This window comes from Drosophila takahashii, chromosome X (genome assembly GCF_030179915.1).
Source record: "Drosophila takahashii strain IR98-3 E-12201 chromosome X, DtakHiC1v2, whole genome shotgun sequence".
Classification (NCBI taxonomy): domain Eukaryota; kingdom Metazoa; phylum Arthropoda; class Insecta; order Diptera; family Drosophilidae; genus Drosophila; species Drosophila takahashii.
In genome coordinates this window covers 12,360,725-12,373,100 of record NC_091683.1, presented here as the reverse complement: position 1 = coordinate 12,373,100, position 12,376 = coordinate 12,360,725, and the positions used below count along the sequence as shown (strand labels likewise).

The window sequence follows — 12,376 nt, the reverse complement described above, 5'->3', positions numbered from 1 at the left end:
ATCCCTAAAATGCTTTAATTAATAGGGTATAATTACATATTACATATATGGTTTTAAAATTGATTAGATTAAAAATGAATTATAAATCGAAATTCCAAATTTATTACATAAATTGCTTTGCTGAAATATTTTGTATAATTATTTTGGAAATATTTTCTTCAAGTATGGGTATTGTTTTCTTCAAATAACTTTAAAATAATATTTTCTAAGTTTTGACCTTACATTTAACTTTTGGAAATTCCATATAATTATGCAACGCCCAAAACTTCAATAAATGCGATCCGAAATAAACGTTCACACATTGTTTTATTTAATCAGTTAATAAGTATCTGGGCCCTGGGACCCTTTGATTTTTGTTTGGCCAATATTTCGATTCAATTCAATTCGATTCAATTATTTGCATGTCCCGCCTTTGTTGACCAGCTCGTCTGAATTTTTCACCTGCCGGCCTTTTGTGTTGGCCAAGTTGTTAGCGATCGTTCGGCATTTTGTATGCATTGGCCGGTCGGTGGGCCAAATATGCATAAAGTATTTAAGCCAAGATGGGTCAAGGTTTCTCGATTCGAACATTGGCGAGGGGGGAAACCCCCCAGAGGCGAGCGCCATGGGAAAATTACACGGGTTTCTGCGGAAAACCAAATGAAAGATGTCGCTATAATGGTTATACAACGTTATTTGTTTAGCTGTGATTTGTATCGATCGGCGGTGAATAGAGTCATGTTTTATGTGTTTTGGTTTTTTTTTTAGATAAGCGAAGCGTAAATAATCCGATTTTTGGTAAGCTTTTGGTAAATAAAAAATATTTATAATTTTATTTACATGTTTATTTTTATATAGAACTAAATTTAAAATTATTAAATGCTTAGACATTTCCTATGCTTACTTTTTATCACTTACGCGTCTTTCAAACATAATAAATAATAAAATACTGGTTTTAAAAATTAACATTAATTTTGAAACTGTTTTCCGTCAGAAAAATAAAAAAGTTAACAGCTAATTGGAAGTCATCATAAACCTGCGACCGAAGTTGCACAAGAATCCACAAAGATATCGGCTAGCAGGTGGCATTATTTGAGGCAAAATTCGAGGCGGAGGTGAGGCGACATGCTTATCAATGTTTAATGTTTAATTCATGGCCCAAAAAAAAAAGGAAAACAAACAAAAAATAGCCGACACGCATTGCTAATGACAGATGTAATAATTTTTGGCAATGCCAGCCAGATATTTAGCGAGCATTTTGCGAAACCCAAAACCAAAGCCGAGAGCCCAAAGCCCCAAACCCGAAAAGCCGATGCATATGCAAAGCTAATAACAGGAAATCCAAGACACCCGATAACGAGGCGGATTACGCAATCCGGACGGAGAACACACGGTGACTGATGTCCGATGTCCGAAGCTTGAGATATTTTTGGGAGCATGCGTATTAATTACATCCGCCCAAAGCACACGGGATCGGGAATTAGATGGAATACACTGGTAAATATTGGGGAAACTTTAAACTCTGATTTCACTTACGATTATAAGGCTTTAACCCAAGTTTAAATTTAAGAAGAGATCGAGAAATTGGGCCAAAGTATAAGCTACTTGTTATAGGATCTTCAGATTGATGCAAAATGGTTCTCATCTAATATATAAGTTTTATATTTGGATGGAAACCAAAAAAACACTAATATAAATTGTTATTTATTAAATTTATGAAATTTATTATTAAGACTTACTTATGACTTATTATAACTTTTAATGCATTTGCATTTTATTTAAGAACGAATGGAAATGGCATGGAAAGTTAAAATCCCTTTTCTAATCATTCACTTTCCAAGACATTGTAAACTAATATCTATTCTACAATTTGTTTATTTCAAGATATATTTTCCAGAATATAATAAATATGTATTTAATATTTTCTTTAAAAGGTATTTAAAAAAGTGTTTCTCAGATCAATCTAAAAACATTTTTGATATAAGTCTTTGATATTCCCTCAAAATATGTACATTTTCTATACTCATCCATTAATTACTCACAAATATATCTAAGCTACTAGCCATGTTATAATGGCAAATACCATCTAGTCTATTGGTTTTTCTGGGTGTACGGCTAGTAGTCAACCGGCGATAACTCAATAAGCGGAATCTGCATTTTCGAGCGAAATGCGAACAAAGTCGAAGCGCAACTATTTGAAAATGTTGCGCAGCATCCAAAATCCGAAATCCCAAAGTAACTATAAGCCCAACTAATGAAAGGCCCCCTTTCTGACCACCTTGGAGTTTGGCGAAAGATGATGATGGAGCATTGGGGTTTGGGGTTCGGTGTTCGGGGGAAATGAAGATGTCGATCGCTGAAGATGCGACCGACTAGTTTTCGTTTTCGTTTTCGGATCGGATGGGCCCTTGTATAAAACGCGTGGCCGGGTCAATCGGGGCATCATTGATCGGTTGGACATCGAGGGCTCAGGCACGACCACTGTGAAGATGAATGTAAGCAGAGAGGCTAAGGATTACCATTAAGCCATATATTCATCCCTATAATATTATAATCGCTGATAAGTGATTACCTTAGCTACTTTTTTTTTCTGTGACTCAAAAACTGTGCTCTTTTTTTATTCGCTTCGTTCTCGGTGAAGTTCTTTGGCGCCCTTACCGCGCTTTTCGCCATCTGTGCGCTATGTGGATTAACCCAAGCGGATATATCGCTCAAGTTGCAACAGCAACAGCAGCAGCAGCAACAGCCGCTGATCGTCAAGGAGCAGTACTACAAGACGGGCGGCGGCTTCCAGGAGAGCAACTACGGCAATTCCGGCTATCAAATCTTCGAGGTTCACAACCACTTCGCTGGTAATCATGGCAAGGGTCCCTCTTACCTGCCTCCCCAGGCTCAGAGTTCCAATGGTCATGGTCATGATGACAGCTTGGATTTGTCCTTCCTGAACTTTGCCGATGCTCCAGCTTCAGTTGCTCCTGCTTCTCCGATTCCTGTGCCCTTCCCTTCGAGCTATCGGCACGATTTCCAGCAAAAGGCTCAGGTTTCCAGCTCGGTGGGTTACACTGGGCAGGCCTATCTGCCGCCCAGCGCAGCCACGCCCATTGTGCAGCAGCAGCAGCAACAGCAACAGCAAGTGGTGCAGCAGCAACAGGTGCAACAGCAAGTGATTCCACAGCAAGTGGTGCAACAAGAACAGCAAGTAGTGCAGCAGCAGCAACAGCAAGTGGTGCAGCAGCAACATGTGCAACAGCAACAGGTGCAACAGCAACAGGTGCAACAGCAACAGCAGTACAGCCAACAGAGCTACGAGGCACCCGGATATCTGCCACCCACTTCCGCCGCTCAGGTTTCCCAGCCAGTGTCCAACTACCAGGCCTTCCAAGGACCTACCTACCTGCCACCTCAGCAGCAGCAGCAGCAGCAACAGCAGGTTCAAGAGGTGCAACAAGTGCAGCAGCAACAAGTGCAGCAGGTGCAGGAAGTCCAACAGCAGCAACAGCAGATTTCTGGCCAGGAATACCGGGCTCCTGGTTATTTGCCACCTGGCTATGACTTCGCCAATCCCGACCAGCTGCCAGTGAGCCTGGGTGCGAGTGTTGCCACCAGCTCATCGGCTCAGAATGTGGCCACAACCCAGCAGGTTGCAGGCGAGTATCGTGCCCCTGGCTATCTGCCACCCGGCTACGATGAGCCACGTCCTCAGGCACCCAACCAGATCGCCTACCAGCAACCACAGCAGCAGCAGCAGCAACAGCAGCAGCAACAGCAGGTGTATGTTGCTCCCACACAAGCAACTGTCAGCAATCCCGGTGAACTTCCCGATGGCTATGACTTTGTGAAGCCCGAAAATGCCGAGGCAGCGATCGCTGAGCTGCACAGTCTGCAAACGGCCACCAAGCTGCTGAAGCAGCAACAGGAGCAGCAATTGCGGTTGCAGCAGCAGCAGCAGCAGCAGCAGCAACAGCAACACGCAGATATTGTCTACGGTCGCCCCAAATCGCAGCAACATCAGCAACATTTCACGGCTCCTGGTTATCTGCCGCCCACAAACGCTGTTGCGGCTCCAGTTGCAGCTCCTTCTCCCGTTTCCATTCCAGCTCCTGCTCCCTTGGCTGCCCCGGCAGCAGCTCCTGTCGCCGTTGTCCAGGCAACAGCAACATCCAGCTCCCACCAGCAGCAACAGCAATACAGGGCTTCTGGTTATTTGCCTCCAGCTGTGGCGGCTCCTGCTCCAGTTCCTGCTCCTGCTCCTGCTCCTATCCATGTTGCAGCTCCTGCTCCCGCTCCCATCCATGTTGCTGCTCCTGCTCCCGCTCCCCTTCGCCTGGCCACTCCCACGCCCATCCATGTGGCCGGACCAGCGCCGATAGCCATCTCCCTGCCTTTGCCAGCTCCCGCGCCCACCCAGGTCACCCACATCCACTCGCTGAGGAGCTACATGAACACCGTGCAGCCCTTCGCCCGCTATGCGCAGCAACATCACCAGGTGCAACATCATCAGCAGAAGCAGGTGCAGCAACAACAGGTCGTCGAGGTGGCGCCCATGTACCGTGAGCAGTCGAAGAGGCCTCGTTTCTATGCCCCCGCCTATGTGAGCAGTGCTGTGGTGCCCCGCCAGCAGCAGCAGCAGCACCTGCACCACCACTACCACCACCGGGTGGTGCAGCAGCAGCAGCAGCAACAGCCCACTCTAAACTTTAAGGCCCAGCAGTCGCTGCAAAAGTTCATGCCCAAGGACGTTCAGGTGGCGGTGAATGTGGCCATGGCCGCCACCGCTCCGGTGGTGGCGCCACCCGCCCTGCGTGGCAGCTCCCGGGTGCGAACCGTGCAGATCGTGAAGCCCAATGCGGCGCCGCGGACCTTCAAGGTGCTGGAGCAGCTGGATCAAAACGGAGTCAAGACCATTAAGATTCTGGGGGCCACCAGCGAGCAGCCGCAGGGACGTCACCAGGTGGTGAAGGTGGTGACCCAGAATGCGCACAGTGGGGCCGAAAGTCATGTGCAGACGGTCAAGATTTACGATGCAGTGCAGCAGCAGCCGCAGCAACAACCACTGAGATTGCAGCCCATTTTGAATCTTGGCCAGAATAACGCCTACTTGCCGCCGGCTCGTCCCAGGTCGCGAATTGTGCGCCAGGCCTCCAAGCCGCTGCGCCTCTATCCCGTTGCCACCCTCTAAGGGGTTGAAGTCCGGGGTCAGGGGTCAAGGTCAACCAGCTCCCAGCACTGATTAGTTGTTAATTTCATCATCCCAGCAGCGACTATTATTTTTTTTCTACCTCATTTCGCATGCATTTCTGCCAGCAAATCGAAATCCAAATACCACCACACAAATCGCATTCGAAATCAAATCATTTGCATGCAATAACAACCGATTCGAATTTCTTACCTAATAAATTTATACTTACGTAAAATATGTAAATAATTTGACTGTTTAATTTCGTTGATTGGGAGTTGGGATTCGGGGATTACTCATTTTATAAAGTTGGACCTTGAATTTGGAATGCGGTCGGCAAATGGGTTGCATTAAATCTGTGAAAAGATTGACGGAAATCGCAGGTATTCCACATTTAATGGGATTTAAATTGGTTTTGATTACAGTCCTCACTATATTTATTATTTATATATTTTATTTTTTTTTTTGAAGAGTTATAATAGATGATAATAATAGTATTGTCTTAACTTTGAACATATTCATAATACAGTAAATCATTTGAATTAAAATTCAGCTCAAGTTATAAATCTTCTTTTATGGTTTCAAAATAAGTCATATAAACAACTTCGCAAGAGTCCAATTTCAAATGATCTCTATGATGATTTAGACGATGTCTCTGCTTTTTGATTATTCATCCCAACCCAAAGGCGTGTCTTCCCCTTCTCAAACGTAAACTCAAACCAAAAACTCTCTCCCAACGCGTGACCTTCGTGGTTTCGTTTGGGGGTTTTGGGTTTTTGGGTTTTCGGCCTGTGGGTTTTGACGGGTCTTAAATTTGTTTGCTTCCGCTCTTAGTAACTTAGTAAGAGGCGCATAGTGAAAGGCCCGACCGGATTTACGGGCCTACACGTTTCATTTTCTGTTTATGTGTTGCTCGATGACAATTAATCGCACCTTACTCAATACTAAATATCTTAGGCTTCCCCTCAACATAAAACCGATTGATTAGGCAAATAGTTATTAGGAAACCATTTTCCCACCGTATGAAATATAATAGTAAATGTGCTTCCTAAAAAATGTTATAAAAAAAAATCAAATTCTTTTAATATTAGTTTATTATATTTACTTTTTATTTTATATTTTGCATTTTTTGGCAAATAGTTATTAGGAAACCATTTTCCCACCGTATGAAATTTAATAGTAAATGTGCTTCCTAACACGAAAATATTATTATATAAAAATAATCAAATTCTTTTAATATTAGATTATTATATTTACTTTCTATTTTATATTTTGCATTTTTAAATTTTCTTTTTTTGTTTTGAACTATATTTTGTTGAGTGTATTCCATATAAATGCATTCAATGCCTCCGCCTTATTGATATAAAACCAGTGTTTGGACACCGCCCGATGACATAATTCCCAATCGAATGCAGCTAAGCCCTCGGCCTAACAAAAGATGAACCACTCTAATATTTATTGAACCCTCGAGACGAACAAAAACATCATTGAAAACTAGTCGGCAAAGCCCATGCACAAGCGAAAAATAATATTTGGATTTAGAAAGATATAAAATATGATTAAATATTTTTAGGTAATAAACAAATAAAAGCAAGAATATCAATGGTTTCCTTATGACCAAATTATTATATCACTTTATTTTATTTCTCGTTTTAAAGGAAATACTTTCTACTTTTATACACTCCTTAGGATTTCATATTTTTATGGGGTTTCTTTTTGGTAAGTAAATACTTTTTAAACTAGAACTTAAGAATTATCGATATTTTCGATGTTTTTAAAATAGCGACTCGATAATATTGATGTTTTCAAGGAAAAATACATTAAGTATCGATACATAGCAAACTGTCGATATTTTTTCAATCCCTCTTCCCAAGGATAATACCAGATCTAATTTCCAGATCTTCCTTTTCTATCGATTTTTTAGATTTTCTAGCCTAGACCTTTCGTGGTTTAAACTGCAGCCAGATGCCGCCCTTGTGGACGCCCACAAAGATGACGGGATCTATTTGGGTGCCGTTCCGGGTGCGAGGACTGACCAGGACCTCGAACCGCTGGACAATGGCCGCCAGGGCGGCCTTCGCCATGGCCAGGCCCAATCGCATCCCGACGCACTGACGAGGTCCGTTGCCGAAGCCCAGGAAGATGCCCTGCTGCTTGAATCGCTTCAGGCCACCGTCCAGGAATCTCTCGGGTCGAAATGCCTCCGGTTCCGGATAGAACTCGGGATCGTTGTGCAGGGCATAGATGGGCACCATCAGGTTGTCGCCGGGTCGCAGCTTCAGCGGTTCCGCATGGTGACTGCCCCGCAGTTCGAACTCCTTGGTGCAGGTCTTCGAGGACCAACCGCCGGCGGGATAAATGCGCAAGCTCTCTGGAAAGATGGGATATATATATTCTTCACACAAAAAAGCATGATCCCGTAAAATCGATATGGCCATGTAAATTTCATGCAAAGCGCACATCTTTTTTACATGAAATACTCTTTTTGATTCAATTAAAATTGATGTTCAATAATGTAAAATCGATCTACGATTCATATCGATTTTTTACGAACCATTGAAGCAGGCACTCAGGTAGGGCAGGTCGATCAGAGCGTCCAGATCGGGCAGTTTCCCGTCGGGACTGGACTTCTGGAGCTCCTCGAACAGACGTCGCTGGCAATCCGGATTGCGACCAAGCTGGAAGGATTTGTAAGATAAAAAAAACATAAACCCATATCGTTTTTACATGAAATACTCTTTTCGACCAGGTCAAATCAAATTAAAATTGATCTTAAATAATGTTAAATCGATCTACGTTTCATATCGATTTTTTTTGGGTGAGAACTCTTAACTCACCAGCAGAAGACAGTGGGCAATGCTGTTGGAGGTGGTGTCCAGGCCGTCGAACATGAAGGTCATGACATGCGAGGCCATGTCCTCCTCGCTGAGATCGAGCTCCCGCTGCATCTCGAGCAGATGGTTGATAAAGTCGTTCCGCTCCTGCCGCTTGGAGCGGCGCAGGCGCAGAGACTCGCTGATCAGCGAGGCGTAGAATTCATCGTGGGATCGGGGAAACACCTTGGGTCGCAGGCGGCGGGGAAGATTCGGGAAGAGACCGCAGGCGGCACCGGCGATGGCCAGACCGCGATTCTCGGCGGACATCACCTGGTTTTGCCGGACAACCGGCAGTGGATTGTCGCTGAAGGTGCGCGCCTGGATGCCCAGAACGCAGTCGAACAGGGATTCGCCGGTAAAGCGGAGACCGAGCTAAAAAATATTAAAATCGTTACAAGAGGAGTTTTGAAATCGCCCAGAAAAGGTGTCTAAAAGTAGGCTTTAAAAATAGGACTATCAAAAAAAAGAGTAGCATTCTTTTGGACAGCTTTTCAAAGAGGTTTTAAGTCCTAAGATACCCACATCAATGCCATCCAGTTCCAAGCCGCCGACCGACTTCCTCGCCACGAACTCGCAGAGATCCCCACAGACGCGCTGCATGATGGCATGGGTGGTGCGGATGCGTCCGTTGGTCAGCAGCGTTGAGAAGACCGCCCGCTGGCGGCGCCACTCATCGCCCTCGAGCACAAACGGATTGAGGGCCACCAGGCGATCCTTGTCGATGTCGATCATCTTGGAGGCATCGTTGTTCTCGAAGTGACTGAAGGCGCTCACATAGATCTCGTAGACGAGGCGGGGTTCGAGGACAAGCAGCTTGGGGGCGCGCAGCAGGAAGCAACCCACAAAGCTGTGCGTGTTGCGGTAACGCCTGAAAATGATATTTTTAAAATATTATTGGGTTAATATATATTAAATATCGAGTATCCTAACACTAGAGCTTGCCAAAATATCTAAAGTTTTCTATTTCTAGATATTTAGTTTGTGTTTTTAATCGAAAACATCGATATAATCGAGCGAATATTTCAAAAATATCGAAAATATCGATAATACCCACATGTAGCTTGCAAAAATATCTAAAGTTTTCTATATCTGGATATTTAATTTGTGTTTTTTCTTGAAAACATCGATATTATCGAGCGAATATTGCCAAAATATCGAAAATATCGATAATACCCACATGTAGATATCGCGCATGTCCATGGTAAAGTGCTGGCGTGGCCACACCATATTGGGAAAGGAGCCGAAGAGCGGAAGAACCCGGGGCTCCGTGACGCCTCGTCGCCTCCAGTGGCCATAGTTGGACACCAGAAAGACGTAGATCCCGCCCAGCAGCGTGGCGATACCCAGCAGAAGCGATCCAAGCATGACGACGATGCAAGCGAAACTGAGTGGGTGAAATTGAATCGGATCTGCGAATCTTGGGGGCACGAGGAGATCGCCTCCCTAGCGTGCTTCTATTCTATATTTTATTTTTCAGCTCGCAATGAGCTTATGCAGGTTGGCGTGACTCTGGAATGATGGGGTGCCATTATCGAATTAACCGGCGACCTGCGTCTATAACAAAAACAAATAAGGAGCTGCCTTAAACAGTCGACCGTTGAACTTTTATAATGTGAAGTAAGGCGACAAATCAAAAAAATTATTTATAATTTATGATTTTTTTTAAATTTAATCTAAGAAGAATATGGACTGTATGTACACTAATAAAAAAACTCATTTAATAAAAATTAAATTTAACATTTTTTTTTATATGAAATTTTTTTTAAGGAGAAAATATTTAAAATAAGTGTGACTAATATTTTATCAAATAAATATGATATAAATATTACGTTTTTTTAATATGAAGATATTTATTTACTCTCTTTTCCTCTCCAAATTGTAATACACATTTTTGTAAAAAGTAAATAGCCTTGTTAAAGAAATAAACCCTTATAAAAGGTCATAGGTCAACAGATTGGGGATAAGCTTAAGACAACCCCGTTGGAAGCACTGCCAACAGCCTGGCAACCCTGAGCCAAAGCAAAGTCACCGCACAATGGGAACACTTAATTCAACAAAAGAGGCCATTGTCGAGTGCTGCGGTGCGATATTCATATCATTCATATTTGGCCACAAATATTTATTTGTCCTCGGCTTCTGGAAGAGGAAAAAGTTTGGCAAATCTTTGCTCACTAGACGCACGAAGCCCAAAAACACTTGCACTTTCACTTGGCTCCACGGCAAGTTGACATCTTTTTGCCTTTGAACTATAGCGAATGACATTAGATGTGGTTTCTGGCTTAAGCCTACACTGACCTAATCAATCAACCGAAACATCGAGACTCTTTCAAGGGATTTGTGCAGTAGTCGACTTCTCCATCAATCATTAATGATTGTACAATGATTGATGATATTATGCTAACGAAATGATCTAATAATAAACTACAGAGACCAAATATTTATAACATTTTATAGTTTATAAAATCAAACAATAAATCTAGAAATCTGTGAAATAATTTTAAAAGTACTAAGTAATTATATTATAGCTATTTTATAAACTTAAGATTATTTTTTTAAGTGTAGTTCCACTTTCCACTGGTCAGTGACATTGACCTTGTTTTGCCAGACGATTTGACCTCGTAATGTCTGCAAATAAATTAAACTAGATTTAGAGTATGTTTGTGGGAGAATAAATATGAAGAATACGCCCTAAGCCATAATCTTCTATCTTATAACCCTTGTAATATTTTCTACATATGTATTTTTTTATCAACGTATATTATAGAATGGCGAAAAAAGATTTTAATCAATTAATATCATCAAAGATAACATCCTTTTTTCATATTTCTAATATTTTCGGTATAATTTTTAACACGTATTAGAAATTTGATAATTAGAAAACTTTAAATTTTTGCACGCACTTTGTATGTTCTTTGTTATATAACCAATACCAAACATTGCCAATCTTAGAATAAAACAGAACTATCAAACAGAGCCCACATCTGCATGAGATATCGTACCATTGTTTCGGAATTTAGACAATTCTTTAATTACGCGTAGAACACTAACCCTCGGATTGGGGTTTTGGCAAATAGTGCCAATTATGTGTCTGGGGTGAACACGAATTCGGATTCTAAGCGTGTTTTTCGGCAAATATCGAAAGACAAAGCAACAAAGGCATAGATCTGGAGACCGGAGAACGAGGAGATAAAGGTATTTGCTCGCGACAAATAGAAATCCATTTTTCAGGCAGTTGGATGCTGACTGGATGTTATTGGATAGCCACCTATAAAAGCCTGTTCGAAATTCTTCAGAAGGCACAGTTTAGAGCTCCACTGCCCCCGCACACAACAAGATGCGATTCTTCTGCGTACTGATCCTCGCCTGCCTTTTGGCGGTGGCCCATGGCGCATCGACACCTGCATCCTCCTCAACGCCCACGGCCAGCACCTCAACCCCCACAACCAGTACGTCCAGCTCGTCCACCCCGGCATCTTCCTCATCGTCCTCATCTTCGACAACATCGGACACATCAGCGACAACTACCACAACTACAACTACCACTACGACTACCACTGTGGCACCCACCACCACCACCACGGAGTCCTCCAAATCCAAGAAGGAAAAACACACGAGCCATTGGAAGGTCGTGAGGAAAGGGGCTGGTCTGAGGAGAACCAAGAAGACCAAGAGGAGCAATAAGGACACGAAGGACAAGAAGAGCAAGAAGACGAAGACCACCAAGACCAAGACCAGGAAACTCAGGCGCACCCGTCGCAGCGGTTAAATATTTAACACTTAATATATGAAAATCCAACCCACCTATTCCAGCCAAAACAATGATTGTTTCGCGACTTCATTTTCTTTTTTTTAACAAATAAAGCAATTTAAAATAAATATGTTTTTTTGGTGTAGGACCATTTTTGGCAAAGTTACAGCAAAAAAACAAAAAGGAAAAATTCATATTTTTACCAAACCCAATTTTCCTCAAAAAAAATTTGTTTTTTGACCGTAACAATGGAAATATTGATCCAAATATGGATTGTCATACCTTTTTGAACTCGTTATTAAATTTCCAGTCGATTGGCATTTAAACCTGGACATTTTATTTTTTTGACATTTTTCGCAAAAAATCATGATGTACCCCCTTATAAAAAAATTGAAAATTTGGCGAAAATTTTATTTTTTCAAAATCACACGGAAAGTGTTGTGGATTTATTTATTAATTTGTTATCTGTTCAAAACAGTATGTATTTTTGGTGTAGTACCATTTTTGGCCAAGTTACAGCAAAAAAACATAAAGAAAAAATTAAATTTTTTGGCAAAAAATCAGATCCCAATTTTTAACAAAAAAAAAATCGTTTTT

General features: G+C 42.3%; 3 protein-coding genes across 3 annotated transcripts; 2 read left to right on the top strand and 1 right to left on the bottom strand.

Moving 5' to 3' along the window:
• The first annotated feature begins 2,352 nt into the window (after nt 1-2,352).
• LOC108070166 (uncharacterized) lies at nt 2,353-5,395 on the top strand. Its single transcript, XM_017160530.3, has 2 exons — nt 2,353-2,474; nt 2,621-5,395. The coding sequence occupies exons 1-2, from the start codon at nt 2,469-2,471 to the stop codon at nt 5,156-5,158; spliced, it is 2,544 nt and encodes an 847-aa protein (XP_017016019.2). The 5' UTR covers nt 2,353-2,468; the 3' UTR covers nt 5,159-5,395.
• A 1,030-nt stretch (nt 5,396-6,425) lies between these two features.
• Cyp28c1 (Cytochrome P450 28c1) lies at nt 6,426-9,396 on the bottom strand. Its single transcript, XM_017160431.3, has 5 exons — nt 9,209-9,396; nt 8,554-8,899; nt 7,993-8,403; nt 7,710-7,833; nt 6,426-7,526 (listed from the first exon to the last, which is right to left on the bottom strand). The coding sequence occupies exons 1-5, from the start codon at nt 9,394-9,396 to the stop codon at nt 7,090-7,092; spliced, it is 1,506 nt and encodes a 501-aa protein (XP_017015920.2). The 3' UTR covers nt 6,426-7,089.
• A 1,969-nt stretch (nt 9,397-11,365) lies between these two features.
• On the top strand, nt 11,366-11,797 carry LOC108070123 (protein new-glue 1). Its single transcript, XM_017160459.3, has one exon. It carries the CDS (start codon nt 11,366-11,368, stop codon nt 11,795-11,797), a length of 432 nt encoding a protein of 143 aa, XP_017015948.1.
• Nucleotides 11,798-12,376: the final 579 nt, after the last annotated feature.

Bases quoted from the DNA above. Each gene is read 5' to 3' on its own strand.
- LOC108070123 (XM_017160459.3), top strand. From the start codon at position 11,366: ATGCGATTCTTCTGCGTACTGATCCTCGCCTGCCTTTTGGCGGTGGCC.
- Cyp28c1 (XM_017160431.3), bottom strand. From the start codon at position 9,396: ATGCTTGGATCGCTTCTGCTGGGTATCGCCACGCTGCTGGGCGGGATC. The intron at 8,900-9,208 runs GTGGGTATTATC...TATCATTTTCAG, and splicing joins GACATGCGCGATATCTACAT to GCGTTACCGCAACACGCACA. The intron at 7,527-7,709 runs GTTCGTAAAAAA...CCATCTTTCCAG, and splicing joins CCTGAGTGCCTGCTTCAATG to AGAGCTTGCGCATTTATCCC.